This window comes from Apostichopus japonicus, chromosome 20 (genome assembly GCF_037975245.1).
Source record: "Apostichopus japonicus isolate 1M-3 chromosome 20, ASM3797524v1, whole genome shotgun sequence".
NCBI classification, from domain to species: Eukaryota; Metazoa; Echinodermata; class Holothuroidea; order Aspidochirotida; family Stichopodidae; genus Apostichopus; species Apostichopus japonicus.
This window is the reverse complement of record NC_092580.1, coordinates 22,620,509-22,640,491: the sequence shown is the minus strand read 5'-3', so window position 1 is coordinate 22,640,491 and position 19,983 is coordinate 22,620,509. Positions and strand designations below refer to the sequence as shown.

Sequence of the window (19,983 nt, the reverse complement as noted above, 5' to 3'; positions counted from 1 at the left end):
GAAATAACTTGAAAGACAGCAACCCACGCAGTGAAACGTCACAAATCTACCGAGGCCAACTTGGAACTTATTTTATTTTAAATCGTTGAGAACTCAAATATGTTGTCATGTACGGTAACTGTTTGGTTCCGTTCGGTCTATATATGTGTCTGTCTGCTTTTTCATTAATCGATTTTTGTTTGTTTAAGGCAGCAGCCGGTTCATTTAAATTTTCAAAATGTTATACGCTTCTTTATGGTGACATAATTAATTGTGCTTTCCTCACAACCATGTAACAATAGCATCTTGTTTTCTAGTGGAAGGCTGCTTAAAATATACATCAAGAAATCTTGCCCAAAAGGTGGCATTAATTTTTACGTGACTTCTGATAACAAGAGCAACTTTCACATTGAGCCTTTTGAAAAGTGCAACATGATGTCAGCCTGTAGAACTGTTGGATATAAATGTTTAGCTTTTTCTATCTCGACAATATATATTATGCATTAGAACATATACCCATGCATGTACATGTATATAAAATACTTTATTTTATGAGAAACATGAATAAGTTGTGTTTTTACTGGTCTTATTTAGGGCGGTTATGTTGGAGTCATATGCCTTGCAACAGTTTTTGTGCTGATTTTAATAAGCTCTATACTATATTCTACTTATTTTTAAGTGACGAAATTTTTAATAATCCGAAATATCTGACAGTGATCCTGTTTGTGACTCTGTACTCACTATAAAGTGTCATAATATGGGAGCGTGGGTCTTCCGGTAGAGTGTGGAAGTGGCCGGTACAAAATACGGATCTTTCCTCTAATGTTGATAAAATATTTGACGGGTAATGCCGTCAAAAGGGTACTTCGATAACTTTAAGAAAAAACATGAACGATTCCACTTTATTTTTCGCTGATTTCTTCTATTTTCTGTTCTCAATTTCATGTTTAAATCATCACTATATAGATATGCCGGCAAGTAAGTTCAGGGCTTCTTATTTCATCATCAAAAATCTCAAGCTTTAGCTAGGGATAATACTATTATTGGATATTGTTCACAATTAGTGGAATTAATCACTTCCCTTAAAAAAAAATACTACGGTATTAATTAACACATTGCTCCAAATAACCAATCACAAGCAGTTTTCTCTTAGCTCCGCCTACATGCTAGCCGCCGAGAAAGACAACCTGACATCTGAAATCTCATTGTTCTGGAATGGTTAAGTTGAGATCACGTTAAAAAATAGGGGAAAAAATCTGAACTGGTCAAGGAAATAATTCCCAGGTATGCCATAAAGTCTGGGATATATATCTATGAGAGATATAAAAGAGGTATACAGAGTAAATTTAATATAAATTTTCGTAAAACAATTCAATGATACAAGTATTTGAAAACGTGTCTGGGTGAGAAAATGGTTTGTAAAGAACAATCGCGTAGGTATTCGTGACTATATAATATGTCACGTGATAATTGGCCTATAGCCACACCTTTCCAGCTGTTTACACATTTTTCTGCTGATAGACGAATACACGCATCTCACTGTAGCTTATACAGTCCATCACTGACTTAGGTTTGATTTGTCGTATTCTAAATATATCAAAACCACAATACTGTATTCAGTTCTTCTCATTTCGCGTGACTCTATCTAACGCAATGTTGTGTAAAAAAAATTTTGACAAAAAGTTATCAGAAATACTCCCAGGCAGTATAATGTTTGATATATAAATGCCACAACCGTGTGTTCAGTTCTGCTCACTTCGTGTTTTTTGCCTAACGCAATGAAGTGTTTTTTTTGGGGGGGGGGTGGAGGGACAACAAATTCTCAATAACACACTCAGACAGTGAGGCCACAAGTTCAGCACGATGCGATCAACCTCGTAAGTGTCAGTCCGCGAAACATATATCTGTTCTGTCTACATATGTTTTGGAACATAGAATAACCGGTTTTGGCTAAGATGGATTGTTCAACCCAATCATCACTTATAGACACTTAAATTAAAGTTGTAAATTCTTGTACTCAAATGAGGCCTACACACTTCATATGTTTAACCCGGTGATTATATTCACATCGGTCTTCGGTGATCGATTGCGCAACAGCAGACTATAGTGTATCATTGGAAATAGAACTAAAAGAACAAATTAGAGGAAAATGTTAATGGAACACATTCAGTGTTAGGCAGCTATATCATATAATGATGATATTGTTCACAATTGAAGTTGTTCCTTTCAGGCCTGTATCAAAAGTTCGAAATTCTATAACACACACGCACAAATATTAAAAAATAGAACAGATAGTTATCTCTGTCAAAAAAAATCAGAGTAATGAATAAAGGATACTCATAACCTCAAGTATCAGTGTTTGATAGGTGACGTTATTGTTAAATCGATAAGCTTTGCCGGTTCCAGAGGATGTAAATCTTATCTTAATTAGAGAGCTGCAAGAGAAAATCTTCCACCCTGTTAGTTGAAAATCCATCTCAATATTTTGTTACTAACTCGGCATATGATTCATTGAAACTAACCTATTTTTACTGTCTTCCACCCTCCATTACTCCAAGTAATGTAAGTGACGTGGTCTGTGACGTCATTAAGGCTAATATTCTTCAGAAGCTAAGTCACTTTTCCACTACAATATTTTTGTTGCTTTATCCTTGAAAATTTATACATTTGTAATATTTGCTTAGCTTCAGTGTTTCAATATATTTAAAAAACTATCACAAAGCAAATTCTGCTTGCAATATTATATTCTTATATGTGATAAAAAGTGCTTAATTACGATAAGCCAAAAAAAAAAACATTTCTGCGTAGTTGCTGTGGTAACATCATTTACTCTGCCATAGTGCTACATGCATTTACAGAATATCACCCAATTTGAAAATGCCATAATTACGACATACCTATTTCGATGAGAATGTGATTTTGACCTCTTTGATGTAAACATTTCCAGCAGTTGCTTTTACCTAATTTATTTCAATCACCGGAATTTTCCTTTAAATTTAAAATTGAAGACCAAGCAAACCGAATAGGTATTTCTAATTCATTTGCGTGAGATGTTCACATCGCTTGCACCGCAAGGTCCAAAAGGATTATTGGGTCAATTTCCTAAAATATACCATGTTATTATACCTTTATAGTTAGAGCTACAACCACTCCAAGGTATTTCATGCAGCTTATAGTCGCCAAGTTGACCCTCTCGATTGTTGATTGAAATAAGAGTAATGAGTCAATGACGGTAAAAGAAAATGAATTATGTTGATTAAAACTGACATGTTACATGTTTAAGTAAGGCATGCGCGACTACTGTCTACTTTTAATGCATTTTTTTCTTCAAATAGTATACGTTTCGTTAGTGTAGTGTTAAGAGCAACCAATCCACTCAACCAATATATCCTATCATTACTGATCCAGCCCGACCAGTGAGCTGCAACAGGTCTTTCGGATCCCTGGCCCTATTTAATTGTAGAGAGAAACAATACCCTTCCTATATCTGACCACCTTCAAGTTCCAACTCCCATGGTAAGAGTCATAAACGTTTCATGAACGTGGATGTAGAGTTCGACATGACGTCATTGTACGTGCGTAATCGTGATTGGTGGAACAACGTGTCAAATTTATCGAGGCTTCAATGAGTAAACATTGCAATACAACAAATCAAAATAAACAACCTCTGTGGATATTTTTTAACTTGGTGATACGAAACGGATCTGAATTCATAAATAGAGCGAAGAAAATGATGAATTGTAATAATTGTAAGCTAATCGAAGCCCTCCAATATAGTACTGATCAAAACGCAGGACATTTTACTATGACTCGGCAGGTTATAGAACTGCCTGTTCGTTGCATGAGCTATGAAGTAACCTTACTTTTTATTCACAGTTGTATCTGACATATCACGGGGTCTATATTCAGGTTGCATATATGTAATACAACTTTGAAAAAAAAGAAATAGAGCCAAGAAATTGGTGAATTGTAATTGTAAGTACGTCGAAGCCCCCCAATATAGTACTGATCGAACGCATAACATTTTTCTAGGACTTGGCAGGTTTATCTAAGAGAGCTTAAAGAGAAAATCTTTCACTCTGTTGGTTGAAAACCCATATCAGTATTTTGTTACTAACCTGGTATACGATTCATTGAAACTAACCTAGTTTGACTGGCTTCCACCCTTCATTACTTCAAGAAATGGATCAATGTAGGTGGTTTGGGACGTCATTACAGCTAGCATTCCTCTCTAAAGTCTGCTCCAATAGGCTGGAATACTTGAACACCAAGAACATTCTATTCATATACCAGGAAATAAACCGAAGTATACTGGTTTTTATTTTGGCACAATTGCGGTAAGGGCGTTGCGAGAAACGTGGAAATGTGGGACGGGTGGGATGGGCAATCAAATAAGAGAGTATCATTGGGGGTGGCACAAAATGCGAGTAATGCCAGATGACGCCACATGCACGAGCCGAGAGCATGGCATGTATGTCGTATCGTCGTGTTGGTCCAGGAACCCGCTATATGCAGGGCGGAAATGGCACTTCTCGGGCTTGAAAATGACCAACCAGTTTTTTCTTTCTATCCATAACCTTTTTGTGGATTGTCACCAGTCACACACCGTGTTCGACCTCATCGCATCTCATGTGGATCATTGCTTTTGTAGGTGGTTCTACGTCGCGGCCCACAATACCCGTCAGCCCCACTTTCCAAGGTTTTAAGCCAATTATTTGTTCAGAATTTGAAAATTTACATTTCTCGTGAATAAATTCACTTCAAAACATACCCATAATGTTGCCCAAAATTTCATGTATGGACACCCAATATAGAAAAACCTCCTTCAACCCCTAACAGACTGGTCAAAATTGCACGAGTACAGCGACGTAGCCAGGAATTTGCAGGGGGGAGCACATTTTGCGATTGACATGGGGAGGGGAACCCCTCCTCTTTGAAATTTTTTTGAACAATTGAAGGTTATAGACCATATAAAGTATATATATATATATATATATATATATATATATTCATTAATGAGTGAGGAAAAATGGAAAAGTCAAAAATGGAGTTGTCGGTGTGAGGAGTAGAGTGATGCGCACGCCCCTTCCGAAATCCTCGATCCGTCACTGGCAATTATGTCACTGTTCATCTTTCTCTTCCCGGTGTCTTGGCGTGTTCCTCCTACTCCCTCTTTTTCTCCTTTTTCTCTCTTTCTTCTTTTTCTTTCCTCTTCCTTCCTCTCCTTCCTCCACTTTTCCCCCTTTTTTTCCCCTTTTTTCTTCTCTCTTTTTTATCTCTCCTAGTTTCTTACCCGGGGCGCGCGCCCCCAACGGCCCACCCTGGATACCAGGGGCGTAGCAAAGGGGTTTTTGTTGGGGGGTGTGGAGAATTTGATTTGCCGACGGATCTGGAAGTGGTGACTGAAATGGGGGAGGGGTCTAAGGGGAGGGGGTGTCCCCCTCCCCTTTGGAACATTTTTAGTTTTGAAATGTCCTTAGATGCAACCTGGTGCATATTTTAAGTCAAATTTGATTTGCCGACGGATCTGGAAGTGGTGACTGAAATGGGGGAGGGGTCTAAGGTAGGGGGTCTACCCCTCCCCTTTGGAAAAATTTTTAGTTTTGAAACGTCCTTAGATGCAATCTGGTGCATATTTTAAGTCAAATTTGATTTGCCGACGGATCTGGAAGTGGTGACTGAAATGGGGGAGGGGTCTAAGGTAGGGGGTGTCCCCCTCCCCTTTGGAAAATTTTTAGTTTTGAAACGTCCTTAGATGCAATCTGGTGCATATTTTAAGTCAAATTTGGCACGGAAGAAGCTCCCGTTCTCCTTTTCTCTATTCAGCTTTCCTTCTTTCTTCCCCTTCCGCTCTCTTCACCTTTTCTCCTTTTGCCGACAGACCCAAAATTTGCCGACAGCGACCAAATTATTGGGGGGGGGGTGTGACACCCCCACACCCCCCCCGCTCGCTACGCCCCTGCTGGATACGCGCCTGATATGGCCACTAATTGGATAAAGGGAAGGTAGCTTCTATACGTAATTTCATCGTCAAAGCAGCAAATGTTTGAAAATGATTTATACATAAGTATAGTCTGTGTAGAAGTAAAATAGTTGTGTATCGATCTGCTTTTTTTCCTTTAATGTTGGGTTGGCAATGTTATTTCGGGTATCCAGAGGGTCACAGAGATAATGGCCGACCGATCTGAAAAACTATTCTATTCTTTGTTTTTTATAGACCCTGCTTTAAGTCTAGCCCATCAGTCTATTGGAAAGAGTTTTCTGTTTAAAATCGTATTTGTGTTGAGCGGTTCAGGCCTGTGCATAGCTTTTCGAGCATCCCTCAGTAGGCAATCATTCACTTTTCAAGCGAACGAATAGTTTTAATCAAAGATGTTCAATATTTCCACAAAAAAATGTTAAGATACTTAGTAGTCACAACAAATAAGAAAAACAAAAGCACTAAGAGAAAATTAATGTAATATATATTTATTTCGTTATATATTCGTCCACACTGACATAACCAATGATTAAAAAGGGCCCTTCAAGTTGTTATTAAAATTAAAAACAACATTCAGATGGAGGCCAATTGCATTATTAATTTAAACTAATAATTTGGTATCAACTATGCTCTTCTGTTATAGGAAAAACATTAAATAAAAAATCGTTGAACTTTCCGGATTGTTTTTTGATAAAGACGGAAGGAAGACGAAGTTGCAAACAACCGGCCGTCACTGGTGTGCACCTCTTTTTCAAGTTTTAATGAATAAATATGAAATTTTATTTAAACGTCAATATCAACCAGAGTCTGTTTAGTGTTATATTTCTAATATTTCCAATGCAGATCTTTACAGTATAAGTCGGAAAGACCTAGAAAATTTCTTTGCTATAAACTATTTGAGAGTTAGACAGGTCGTATTTTCATCTCCGTAAATCTGAGACTGTATTCAGTATAAGAATTACTGTCATAATTGTACAGAGCGACACCAGTATAACTACTGCTGCTGTAGTCCCCATTGAGGTTTGCAGAATAGCAGTAATTGTACCACCAGGCGCCGTGATAATTAACTGCACAGTTATAATAAACAGAGGAATAATCGTAATCATCGTTGTCGTCGTCGTGTGTTGAGAAGTCACTCCCGCGGTGATAAGCCATGTAGTCGTACCCTAGAGAAAGAGAAACCAAAATCACGTCAGGTGTGTTACAGTAGGCTACATGTTACATCGGCATTGTTTCTCCGCTATTCTCTTCATCATTTTGCCGCCATCTATAATGTATGACTTTTAAAGTGGTTACGTCATACGTTAAATTAGTGCACGGTTTTCTACGGTAGTCCCCTTTTTTTGTTATTAAACCGTAGAGTGCTACAATCACGCACAGAATGCAACGCATTGTTCTTGTGTGCATGCTGTGCTTTATCTGTGTTTTTCAGAATTTGTTATATATGCTGTTGAATATTCATTCTTAAAGGTATCATATCCAATGCAAAAATGATGTTTATATTTGTTACATCATTCGTTCGTGTATCTTAAGGTGATTGATTCTATCTAAATTTTGGCCTTTTAAAAACAAGCTCCGAAATCAATTGTATGTATCCAATATATTAAAAATGAATTTGTCATGTGCTTTAGATGAAGTCGAGTGACTTTGGCTTAATATAGTAACGAACTAAATAGATAAAATTAAAATGTACTTTCAAGTCATATCCAGCCTAGATTTCACTAATACCATAGGGCCACTGCAAGGAGTTAGCAACATTTAACTTGGAGTAATATTATTAGTGTACGAACGATTCAAAATTAACATGCGAAAATGGAACCGCATTCTTTTAAAAGTAAGTTGGGGTATTTTGAGTTCTACAATTTCATAATTTTGTATTCATTTCATATCACATATATGCAAAATCTTTTTTTTTCTTATCAGAAGTACTCTGGTGTAAACGTCATGCAATGTTTTCAGTTGTTATTTGTCCTTTATACACGTATGTTTAACTGTTTCTGAAAGTAGTGTTACTGGAAATAATCAAGAAATGTTTACATTCTGTCGAGTCTACGAGTAACTCTTTTATGACATTACAACAATGACAACTATGGCGTTATAATGAGTATCGTACATGGCCTATATAGGCTACATGCAGGTTAATGTATAAAACAAGAGGGACGGGAAAAACTGGTGAGAGAATGAACGAAGGCTCTTCGTGTGTGCTGCGTACACAATAACCCTAATAATGAGTCTGAAATATTTTGAAACAACTGAGTAATGTTTTAACTGCAAATAACACCTCAAATATCAAACATTTTCGCCAACTTCTAGTATAAATATTTGATGTCAAATCCAGTGTATGACGGAATCCTTGGTACTGATCTTTCGGAAGGTACAATTTTTATTATTTGTTAGTGGTTTAGAGTTATTCATATCCGGCTCTACGTATAAGCTATTGATGACGGTTGGGTTGCTGATCCTTTAACTAACTATATATCTATTCATAATATATGCAATTACGCAACTGGTCAGAATCGCTAAACTTGAAAAAAAATTATAAGAATAACGAAGTCTTCAAGCAACTAGAGGTTTGAATAATTTTAAGCAAGAAAGTTTCAATGGTTTAATATTTTATACAGGTCATCATTCAGATATATAAGTAACTGAAGAGACGCAAACAATTAAGAAAAGAAGTCATCGATAGATATTATGTATCATCTTTAACAGTTATTTGTTGGAACTGATATCAGCAGCAGCAGTACTTAAAGTGCAGTTGTTACAATCCACTCACCTGTATTACCGGTAAAGCTACCAAGGGTTTCTAATCTGTAATTGTTCGCTTCGTTGTTGATGCGAAATGCGTCATAGTTGAGATTATATGACACACCATCCTGGTTTATCAAATCAATGCGCATTTTATAGCTCTTTTGATTTGTCATGTGATAGAGTTTTTCATTTCCTAGCCATAATTCCCCAGTCGCTGTATCAGGAAACCCAGTCTTGTAGCTGTCCCAGGTGCGGTAAAAATCAACAGAACCATCTTGACGTCTCTGAAATACCTGAAAGTGGAAATAATGCAATGATAAATAAACCTTTGTCATCGGCCATGTGTCATATCAGATGATCCGGTTACACAACGACTTGACTTGTGGATTTCTTTGAAGACAAACTGTTGCGAATGAACGTATTTAGCCATGCATGATGCATGCACTCATCAGACGAAGACGTATGAAATCAGTCCATTTATGCTATGTTTCAAATGTTGCCATATAAAGAGCCGCCGAGAACCCACATTTGAAGAAAGTGCGCCCATGTCGATATCTATATCACCTAATAAGACAACTATATTTTTTCTTACTCATTCGGGTTAAGAAAGAAAACGCCTGCAAACGCATTCTGGTTTGTCCTTCCTTCCTTCCTCCCCGCACCCCTCGCCCTCCTTCAATTCTTCTTAAAAAGCCAATATTAGGTCTTACTGTCCAACCGCCTCCGTTGGACATCTCACAGTAGACTTCAAATTCCGATCCAGGCCAACCAGCTGGTTTGATGTTGTACACGCCATCATTTCTTAATCCAGATGTATATACATCATAACAATCGGTAAATTCATTACGGGTACAACTTTTTCCGTCCCCTTTGAATCCCTCTCGGCAGTGGCATCCAAATGTATCGTTTCGCTCCTCACAAACGGCATTGGCATCGCATCTGAAGCTGGAATCGCAAATCAAGGTACCTGACTCGCATGAACAACGTTCTGTACAGTCATCGTTGACGTAGCTACCACCGTCCTGGTAAGAAAACGTAGTAAAAATATAACATCATTCAAACACAGTCAGGGCTTTTAAAACTGTCAACTTTGTGATTCAATGTTTATAACTACCCCTGGCATATCAACAAAATATACATGTTGCGCTAAACTATGTGATAGAGCCTGTATATAGCTGTACTTCAACAAGACTTAGTTTACATGCTGACTGCTGTGATTTTAATGCCCAATCCCCTCCCATCTCAACCCCCCTCACCTCACCCATCCCCACCCCCCTCGCAACTCTTATATGAAGCAATTAAACAAAGACTTACCGGAATAACACCTCTTCCTGTTAAGTAGCAGCCGCATGCTTGAGGGGGTACACATGTATCACCTTTGATAAAAAATCCTTCCGGACAGATACAAGACTCGCCATCCTCTGCGCTACAAGTATCCTCGCAGACATCCGGGTTCTCACATGACGTTTGGCAGGAACAATTCTTGAACACCATGTTACTTGGACAAGTTTCAATAAAGGAATCTAGAATGAGAACGAAATAGAACAAGGCTGTGTTAGTTCGTGTTGAACATAAATTTAGAAAATAAAAATAATGTTTCTGACTGTGAATGGACTCATTGCAGCGTCTTTGAAAGATAGAGGTTAACAAGTGCTGACAGTTTTACTCGTGTTTCTCCCTATATCCATTGGTTTAAGATTACAAACTTACCGACTGTTCCGGTGCTTTGACCAACACTGACTATACGAAACTTGCTGAACTCATCACTGATTCGAAAAGCTTCGTAGGTGGCGAAAAACGAAGACCCTGCAGAATTCTCGAAATCAATTCGAAGTTGGTATTTCTTTTGATTTGTAAGGAAACTCAGCTTTTGGTTTCCGATCCAAAATTCACTTCTCAGAAAACCAAAGCCTTCCTTGTAATCTGACCAGCTCCGATCAAAGTTAATTGAGCCATCCACACGTCGTTGAATCACCTGAAATGTGATAGAAAATGTATTGCTAGATGTTTTCAAAATTACATTCCTGGAGGAGCTGATAATTCAAAATTCCAGCCATTGAGAACTATTTATATAGACAGTTAAGTCACTCAGTGTGTATAACCAAGTATGCAGTGGCAGTTCAAATTTTTGGAAATTATTGCATGGGTTATAATAATCTGATTTTCTAGCATATTTCGGGGCCATACTGATGACATTTAGACATTTAAAGGTCACTCAGTCAATTAAATAATTCATAATCAATTTGTAAGGGAAGTTAGTTAGCCAAAGTACCATATTAGTATGGATGAAGCGCGATAAACTATTGATAAAAGTGAAACTTTAAAGCAGACCAATTAGTCTGAGATACTTCATACTTACACGGTCGCATACGGGACTGAAAGGAAAAAAAGGATTTATCTCCCAATGTCAGGAGATGAGGGAGTACGGGGTGGGGCGCAGTGTGGGAAACTGTGTCCTTCTGGTATTGCGTACGATAGATCCCGTTTCTGGTTATAAGTTATATATTGTTATATATATATATATATATTGTTATATATATATATATATATATATATATATATATATATATATATACATAACAGATTGATTTATAATGGAAAACAACTTTTAGAATGTATCTTACTGTCCAACCACCGCCGTCTACGTCATTCTCACAGAATACTTCAAATGGTTCATCAAATCCCTCTGGTCTTATTACGAACACACCACTCGAGTTATTGTTTGAGCATTGGGCCTTGACTTCTGCGCAGTCTCGGGGATATTCGGAACGTTGATAGAAAAAGTACGATGCTTCTACAAACATGACATAATATAGTAATTAATTGATAACTATGTAATGAATATACATTGTAGTTACATTACGCATTATAGGTCACAAAAAAATGCGGTGATCTTATTTATTTATCATGGCAACAGCATTCGTCCAAAATTACTTAAAATTTTTCATCTGTTTTTTTTTTAAACTACTGAAAGTTTGGTTTCGTCTGAAATTTCGAAAGAACATAAAGGTTATGCTCTTGAAACACAGAAAAAACGTATTTACCGACCGACGGTATTATTGAATTTGAAGGAAACCCGAGCAAATCAACCCCTACCTATATCGTATGCTTAGGTGTGTGAAAAAAATGTGGGCAGAGGAGATGAGTAGATTGAATGAATTCAAGTTGGCATAGAAATAAAAAAGAAATAAATAAAGATTCAGTCTCCTTTTTCAGCGTTGTGGGAAGAAATTAAACAAAATCATGATTCGAAGCACATTACTAATATAGTTTGGAAGTTTTGATTGCGAATATTAAGAAAGAGCAAACATTTTTACAAATGGCTTCACTCACCTTGATTGTTTCCGCCACTTTTTGGAGTTCCCTGAAGAGAGAAAACAAAGATATTATTCCCTAAATGCTGCTTTTGTTAGAATGTGTAGAGTGAATAGAAAAGTTTACATAACAATGTAACTGCCTTTCCTTGTTTCCACAAGCCATAAAATGTTATCGGTTTTTCGATTAGCGACAAACAAACTTTGCCTCAAACCGTTCTGGCTTTTTTAACATAGAGTTGTATCAACTGGCAGTTATTTTCGCCAATTTACTTGATGCACAGCCAAAACTGGTTTGAATTCTTTGTTCCTTTGTCTTGATTCGAAGATAAAGAAAAATATGGATTTTGCTTTTAATGTTATTTAATGTAGCATCGCAGCCGGGACTAACCGGTTGTCTCTAGAAGTGTAAGGAATTTTCTTTTAAATGGAATAATTGGATAGTATTTGTACACGAATACATAATTGCCAAGGACAATACATACGGTATGGATATGCAAGGAATATACGGTTAACAAAATATGATATGGAGGAAGCATTTTGGAGGTAGGTGTAAATTGTTGTGTTATTCACTACATATGTCTGATCTAAAAAGTAGGAAAACAAGATTTCATTTGCGATTATATCGGAATAATAATACTACTAGAATATGCAATTATAAAACAAAACTGAAGTATTTCAACTTGTTCCTTGTAAAGTGTTGAAAAAAATCAATGAAAAGTAGCGTACCAGTATGTAAGCGTATGGTGTGGGGAGGGACATGCGGTGGGTGAATGGGCTTCATCGGAATAGCTATAATAGTGACTTTGGGGAGAACGGTTGGATTTGGAACACTCACACAAAGAATTGATCAGTAAGTTTACTGTTTGGTTTGGAAGAGGAAAATGTAATAATTCTAAAACTATTGCTGACGTAAAATGGCATTCGCATTGCCTATAGGTGTCGTACCACAATTAAGCGTTCCATTGACTTTACCTACTAAATTCGTCATTTTACTAAAGCATAGATAGAAGTTTTCAACCGGTATGTCCTACCCACCATATGATAGCCAAGGGCTTGGCCTGTCATGGCATCTGCAAATTTCCATACCATGACCATTTAGATTTTGAGCTAGAAGAGGAGTAATTTCAGCATACTGAATCGCAATCATTTCGTTTGCTCACTCGAAGGAATATCCACATTTAACCATATAGTTTCTAAAAATTTATGATACCACCTTCAATTCTCCATATTTTCACACCATTTGTAGGTCTATACAATGATTTATGCTCTTTCAAATAAATATAGAAAAACAATGAAGGTGACTGAAAATATGCCGAAACAAGCACTGCAGTAGGTCGCTTTAAGTCATTTTGTTCTACGGTTAACCTTACGAGCAGATGTACATTTTACTGTAACTGTGGTACGATACCTAAAACTTAACACAGTAAAGTGTTAAGATTTCTATAATGGTAAACAGCTAATACTCAGGACAGAGCTTGATATTTTAACATGATACCAATACGTAATCAATATATATACTGTATATATGAGGATAAAAGGACACGAATCGACATGGAAGAAAAATATCATAAGATTTGTGATTTAATGTTTGAATATTAAAGCTGTTACTAAAAACAAAAAATCAGTCTGTCAGTATAGTAACGATTCTTCACTCCAAAATGATCACTTATATAGATATCAAGTGCAAATTTGATGAGGTTTTTGAATTTATACACGAGTAAAGTTGGTGAATGCATTCTGTAGGAAAGGGGAATACACCCGAATGCGCAAAAAGACGGAAATTTGACACGAAGAAATTCCTAAAACTATAAAAGCGAGGAGAGGTAGCATGAGATAAATATTCAACTTCAACCAGTACGATGCGAATTATTCCATTGGTATTCGAATGATAATATTAATAGCTATATATTAAGAAAGAATTATTTTATTAAGTTTTATAGCTAAATTTTGATAACCCTTTTTATATAAAAAAATATACAGCTCATTTTACTCTGATAAGTTAACGTGTAATTCCCATGTCGTCAGTGTAACCAGAATTATTCCACAATTATTGGCACAATCACCTGTGGGAACATAAAATCGTTTCTTTGTATAACAACCACTGTAAAACAATTGACGAGAGATTTTTTTCATTTTCATTGCTCCTTAGTTTGTTTTGGTTCCTATTAGCCTCTGAAAAAGATCCTGCTAGAATCGAAACGTCGGGCCCTCTGACTTTTATATTTTACCGACAAGTGTTGTTAAAATTGTTTAAAAATGTATTTTGACGGTAGCATACCGGCTGCCAGATGTAATTATTATTTTATTGTGCTTATTTTTTGGGGGAAAAACGGTGCGACGCTTTTTTAACGGGTACTTTTGAACCGTAAAATCACGTCGTTAGAATTCAGTTCAAGAACAGCTCCTCTTATGTAAACGTTTCCTCCTGCAGTTATCAGATGATTTTGACTCATTGTGTACTTACTTCATCACTGGCCATGAATACTAATGAATGAATACTATTCAACCTGAAACACATAGTTATTAAACGAAGAGCTGTTTTATAAATGATAAATGTTACATAGTCAAGTCAGCTATATATAACGATTTTGTGTATTGAAGGTAAAAGTGAACACTGTCACTTTAGTTTTAGCACATACAAGTACAGTTTTCAAGCAAAAAACACATCATTTCATAAATTAAATACATTATGTTCATAATTAGGCACCGATATCATAGCGGGAATGTAACCCACAAAATTTTGGTAACACCTTCACTATGAATATGTAAATTGGACAGTGTCCCGATTTTAATTGACACAAAACGGGGATAAGTGTAATATTGTAAATTCACACAGAGGTTAAACATCGGACATCGAGTCTCTATATCCACGTTTATTCTTTAATAACGTTAAGCAATTAAAGTGGCATTCTCATTGCTATGGTGAATGTTATAATTGACGGTATAACGGTACGGTACACAGGGTTCTGCCGCTGCCGGTCGGCGCCGGTCGGGCCCGACCAGCACGCTGAATTACCGACCGCCACAATCTGCCTGAGTGACTTTTCCGACCGGCACTTATTTTCGATAGGAACTCCAAAAAACAGCTCCATAGCCGGAGGGTCGAACGTACAGAAACAATCTGTTTGAGACTAGGGGAAATCCAGTTCATAACTGTTCAAATTCAAAATATCCAACACATCACAGTGTCATACTTAGTAAAAATTACCAGAGTTCCGCATTCCAGACCAATGACTGTTTCCGTTTCCAACTCCCGATCGTACTTTTGATAGTTTCATTTATATCTATTTTTATCGCGCGAGACACAGGCACTATCCAGCTAGCTAGTACACATACGGCCGTTAACCTTCGTAGCGGGTGAATTTACATCATATTGCATTAGGCACGACCAGCGCACTCCGCCTCGTAGTGACTATACGTGACGGCTACACGAACTAGTCAGCCACGTGCACGGTGCATTGCTATTGCTTTTTAGTATACTTAATAGGCACCACCGGCTGGTCTGTACTCTGGTGCTCCAGATATTTGTCCTAACTTTTTTCATTAATTATGAAAAATTCCAGACATGAGATCTCATTTCAAAGCTGTCTATATGTGGCTCAGAATACTCGGGAAGGGCCGTTTCCGGCCATCTGGGGGGGTTTCCAAAACCCAAATTTTCTTGTACGCTCCGCGCCAACCGATGGTGGCGCTCCCCTTAGATAGTCCTGCCGGCACTCAATCTACCCTGGGCAGAACCCTGGGTACATATACTTCAATAACCTCCAGTTACTTTAATCTACAGAACGGGTAGTGAACGTGATGACAACGAATGCACATGCTATATAACATTCTCGTGCTATTTTAGCATTAAAAAATTCGTGCCACAGTAATATTTCGTCAAAATGTCACTTTTCATTTACAATTTATTTTAACAGTTCAGATAGGCAGTTTTTAACATCTTTTCTCTCACTTACAAACACTTTTTAAAAGTTGTAACGTTATCGGAGCAACTAAATTAAATGATCGGGATAGAATTTACCAGTATATCAGTATATCTACCAACCTCAGCATATCGCATGATAATGTATCTATATATAGGTAGTCGGGAACAGTTAAAACGGGGAAAAATATATGTAAAATATTCCTCTGAATGAATTTAATGTATGAGTATTAAAACTGAGAAGTGGGGGGGGGAGGGGTGCGCCGGCTATTTAAAAGGCTATTCTGTCACTCTTTATGATTGAAACTAAACGCGTATACACACTGGAACAGTTGGAAAATTTCTGCTGTAAGTAACTAGAAATAAATATGAACGTAGAAAAGACGGAACATTGAGAAGGAGACAATCTTCTTAAGTATAAAGTGAATGGGGTGAGTGATATGTAAATAATTAATTACAACAAGTAAATTCTCGAGTTATCAAGCATCGATATTTTTTTTTCAATTATTAAATAGGAAGATAAATATTAACATTTATAATGAAGATTTTCTCGAGTACGTTTACTCGGATATTTCGTATAAAGTCATATTAAACTCCTGCGATGAACGATATGGAGAGAAAAAATGATATGCGAGGTTGAAATACTTTTTGAAAGTATGATAGCTTGAGTTGAAGAAAAAATTGAGGGTGATGGGTAGATATGCATCGCTTAAACATTGTTTAGTGAACAAGATGTAATCACTTGCTGGTTTGAGTCATAATCCGCTCATTTAAAGGAGGACAGACATTATCTTTGCCAAGAATAACGCTTTTTAAAAATGGAAGCATTCAACCGCCAAAATACAATATAGGAATTACAATTTAAAGCATTAGAAACTAAATTAAACCATCATATTGTGAAGTCCTGTGTTCATTTCAATAGATGCAGAAAATTCATTCAGGTTGTTTTAATTTATATTATTGCAAGAACATGTCGGAAAGCATCTTCGAAATTACGGTAATCGAAAGTATGGCTGTATTTCGATCAAATAAGAAATGTGAATGACACACACTTTCAACTCTTTCGAATAAAAACGGCAATGTTTTTTGTTATTTATCTTTTTCTCTTTTTTGAGTTATTAAAAATAATATATGCCGTTATAACGTTTGCTGATAAGTTTCCATTTTATGCGTTTTATGTCATCATGATGTTAATAAAACTTCACAGCTAGGGAGTAATTAGAAGTTAACACGGTGTTAAAATATGTCAATATAAGTTATCCCCCTGCACCAACAAGATATATTAGTAAAAAGGACTGAATATGTAAAGCAATCTGTATCTATTTGTCATTCTTCATGAACTACAGACACTAGAAATTGATTACATTACCCCAGAAAATAACAAAAAGGGGACTCTGAATGAAAATGCATACAACCAAAGAACGATTTTAACGAAAATACGAAAGAATGTGGGGAAATGTAGATTATAAATGAGAACGGGACAAACAGTTTTTACAGTTTTTAGAACTAAGTTGGTTTTTTTTTAAAACCTTTATTTTAAATTAAGATTTATCATTACTGTTCGTTAATCTTCTAACGCATAGAAACAGTTTGCATGCTAAATGCTAGACGAGGGTTCCAAACTTCAACAGGTGAAAAAAAAAACACTCAACTTTGTCCGATAAGACTCAACTCACAAGGAAAGCGATATCAAGATCAATAAATATATAAAATAGTTCAGCAAGTTAGTAAAACTTGGTATTGCATAAAGCTCAATATTGCTAAAATATTCCCCCCCCCCTCACAAGTAGGTATGTTCTAAAGCATTTTACAGTTAATATTGGGAGTAGAAGACTGTCACTGAATATCCATCAAAATGAACGACTTAGATATGAATCTAGTCTCAAAGTAAAATATAGATATGAATCTAGTCTCAAAGTACGATTTAGATATGAATCTAGTCTCGAAGTACGAATTAGATATGAATCCATATCTATTTTTTGTTTTGCCATCTCTTGATTTTTCCTATCTGTAATATCAGTCACGTTTCATTCATGTAATATAGAAATTAAAGTTAAGTTTGAATAAATCAGTGTGCTAGTTTTATAACAATGAATTCGAAACTATTTCACATCTCCCTCTCTCCTTTTTTCCTCTTCCTTTTTTGTACTTCTTAAGTATGGATGTAGACACCCCTGAATATATATATTTTTTGAGCATAAGTTTATAAAGTTTTAAGCTATGTCTGTATTTTGTGTGCAAATTTCAATATGCCTGAAATAGTAGTAAGAAATGATAACATGTTTAATCAGTAAAAACATGACATTGAAGAGGAAACTATAATTACTAATACATGATAACTTAAAGGAGTCGTTTCTTCTTGAACAGAAATTTTTACATTAATATCAAGCGTTTTATTAGCATATTCATTTACATGTTTGAAATACTTTTTATACGTTTTAATGAAGGAATCTTTTTTATGAATTCTCGAAGTAGAACTGACTGTGTTAAATATGTAGTAAACCAAGGAAGGGAGATGCAGTGATAGCTAATATAATTCTACTTAATCTCAATTTGAGAAAATGTGACCATAATTTTTAATTTACACTCTTACCAAATGTTTTTGACTTTGGGATTATTCTAAAAACTATGATTTTCTGAAGATATTTAAAAGTCACAAAGAAGAATCGTTTTCTTCACCAATGTCTATATTTCGATACAAAGAGTATATAGAATAAAAAGTAACAATTTCATTGAATATTGTTTTGTGGATTAATCAAGGATTTTTAAAAATTTGAAGGATGCGATCCTCCGTGATAGGAGGTAATTGCTATTGTCAACGTAAACCGATAAACTGAATGAAACTAGTTTCCTCAATAGATTGAGATTAGAGAGAGCAAACCAGAAAGAAATATATATGTACTAGTATTTACCCCTAGCCCCCCCCCCCAAAAAAAAAAAGATGTGTTCATTCGCTAGACGAGTGTTAACTTTTGATTTCAAGTTATGCAGCAGGATTGAAAAAAAATGAATTTGCTGTTTGTGATTTATTTTTCATTTTGAAAAATAATTAATACATGAAAGTTTGATTAATTGCAACCATATTTTGAGAACTTAATACTCTACAGCTTTGGTAAACAGCAAAACGTTTGACTTTATTTTCTATCAAGGCGTATTGACGTAACACATTTCATATAATTGAAATACTACATACCATAAAAGTAAGTAAAATGAGATAAGGTTTATGTTGGCGAGAGGTTTAATAGAAATATAGGAACTGACATTAATATTATATAACCTAAAATTAACTATAGTGTCTGGAAACGAGTTTTGAATGACAATAGCAAAATAAAGTCACAGAATATTACTCGAACCTAAAGCAAAACAAATGTTGTGTTTGCAACTACATCAAGTAACGTGAGTTTATACAAGAAAGGTGTAGGTGAACCGATTCAAGTTTGGTAACAATTTAGAAAGTTTCAAGTTAGCGACAGATAAACAGGGTAGAAGCCTATAGGACAATTATGAATATGCAGCGTGAATTTTCGAAATGTACTTGCAAAATAGAAAGGGAGGCAAGGGGTGATACACAAGAATTATTATTTAAAAAAATATGCAAGTATGAGGAGTTTTTTTAAAAAAGAAAAGATAAGACACAAAATAATTCTTAAGAATCTGGAATAAAGATTTCTGTTCTAAATGAGCGGCAGAAATCCATCAGCAAGTCTGTCAATTAGAAGAGAACTTTATCTGCATTTGATGTTTCAAAAAAAAAAAATATCGATTGAAACAAACAGAATATAGAAATAAGATGGCGGGTAAAAAAGATTGAAAAACTGTACCATAACTTCACGAAAATTCAAAATTGAATTTTCAGCTGACACAAGAAGGAAAAATGGAGAAATATTTCGGACTTACCAATTCTTGAGAGTTCGCTGCATTTAGAGCTATCGATGCAAAAATGGTGATTTTTAAAATGATACTGTAGAGATGAAACTCCTCCATTGTGACTTTTGTACACTTTGATGGTCTCGATGCAATAGATGGAAATGAAAGGC

At 35.8% G+C, this 19,983-nt stretch overlaps 1 protein-coding gene across 1 annotated transcript; it reads right to left on the bottom strand.

The window, feature by feature from the left end:
- Nucleotides 1-6,426: 6,426 nt before the first annotated feature.
- On the bottom strand, nt 6,427-19,983 carry LOC139961292 (uncharacterized). Its single transcript, XM_071960407.1, has 8 exons — nt 19,844-19,983; nt 12,041-12,071; nt 11,332-11,501; nt 10,418-10,682; nt 10,022-10,230; nt 9,418-9,729; nt 8,733-9,000; nt 6,427-7,125 (listed from the first exon to the last, which is right to left on the bottom strand). Exons 1-8 carry the CDS (start codon nt 19,928-19,930, stop codon nt 6,863-6,865), a joined length of 1,605 nt encoding a protein of 534 aa, XP_071816508.1. The 5' UTR covers nt 19,931-19,983; the 3' UTR covers nt 6,427-6,862.

Bases quoted from the DNA above. Each gene is read 5' to 3' on its own strand.
- LOC139961292 (XM_071960407.1), bottom strand. From the start codon at position 19,930: ATGGAGGAGTTTCATCTCTACAGTATCATTTTAAAAATCACCATTTTT. The intron at 11,502-12,040 runs GTGAGTGAAGCC...TCATGTTTGTAG, and splicing joins AAGTGGCGGAAACAATCAAG to AAGCATCGTACTTTTTCTAT. The intron at 10,683-11,331 runs GTAAGATACATT...ATCACATTTCAG, and splicing joins TAGACGGCGGTGGTTGGACA to GTGATTCAACGACGTGTGGA.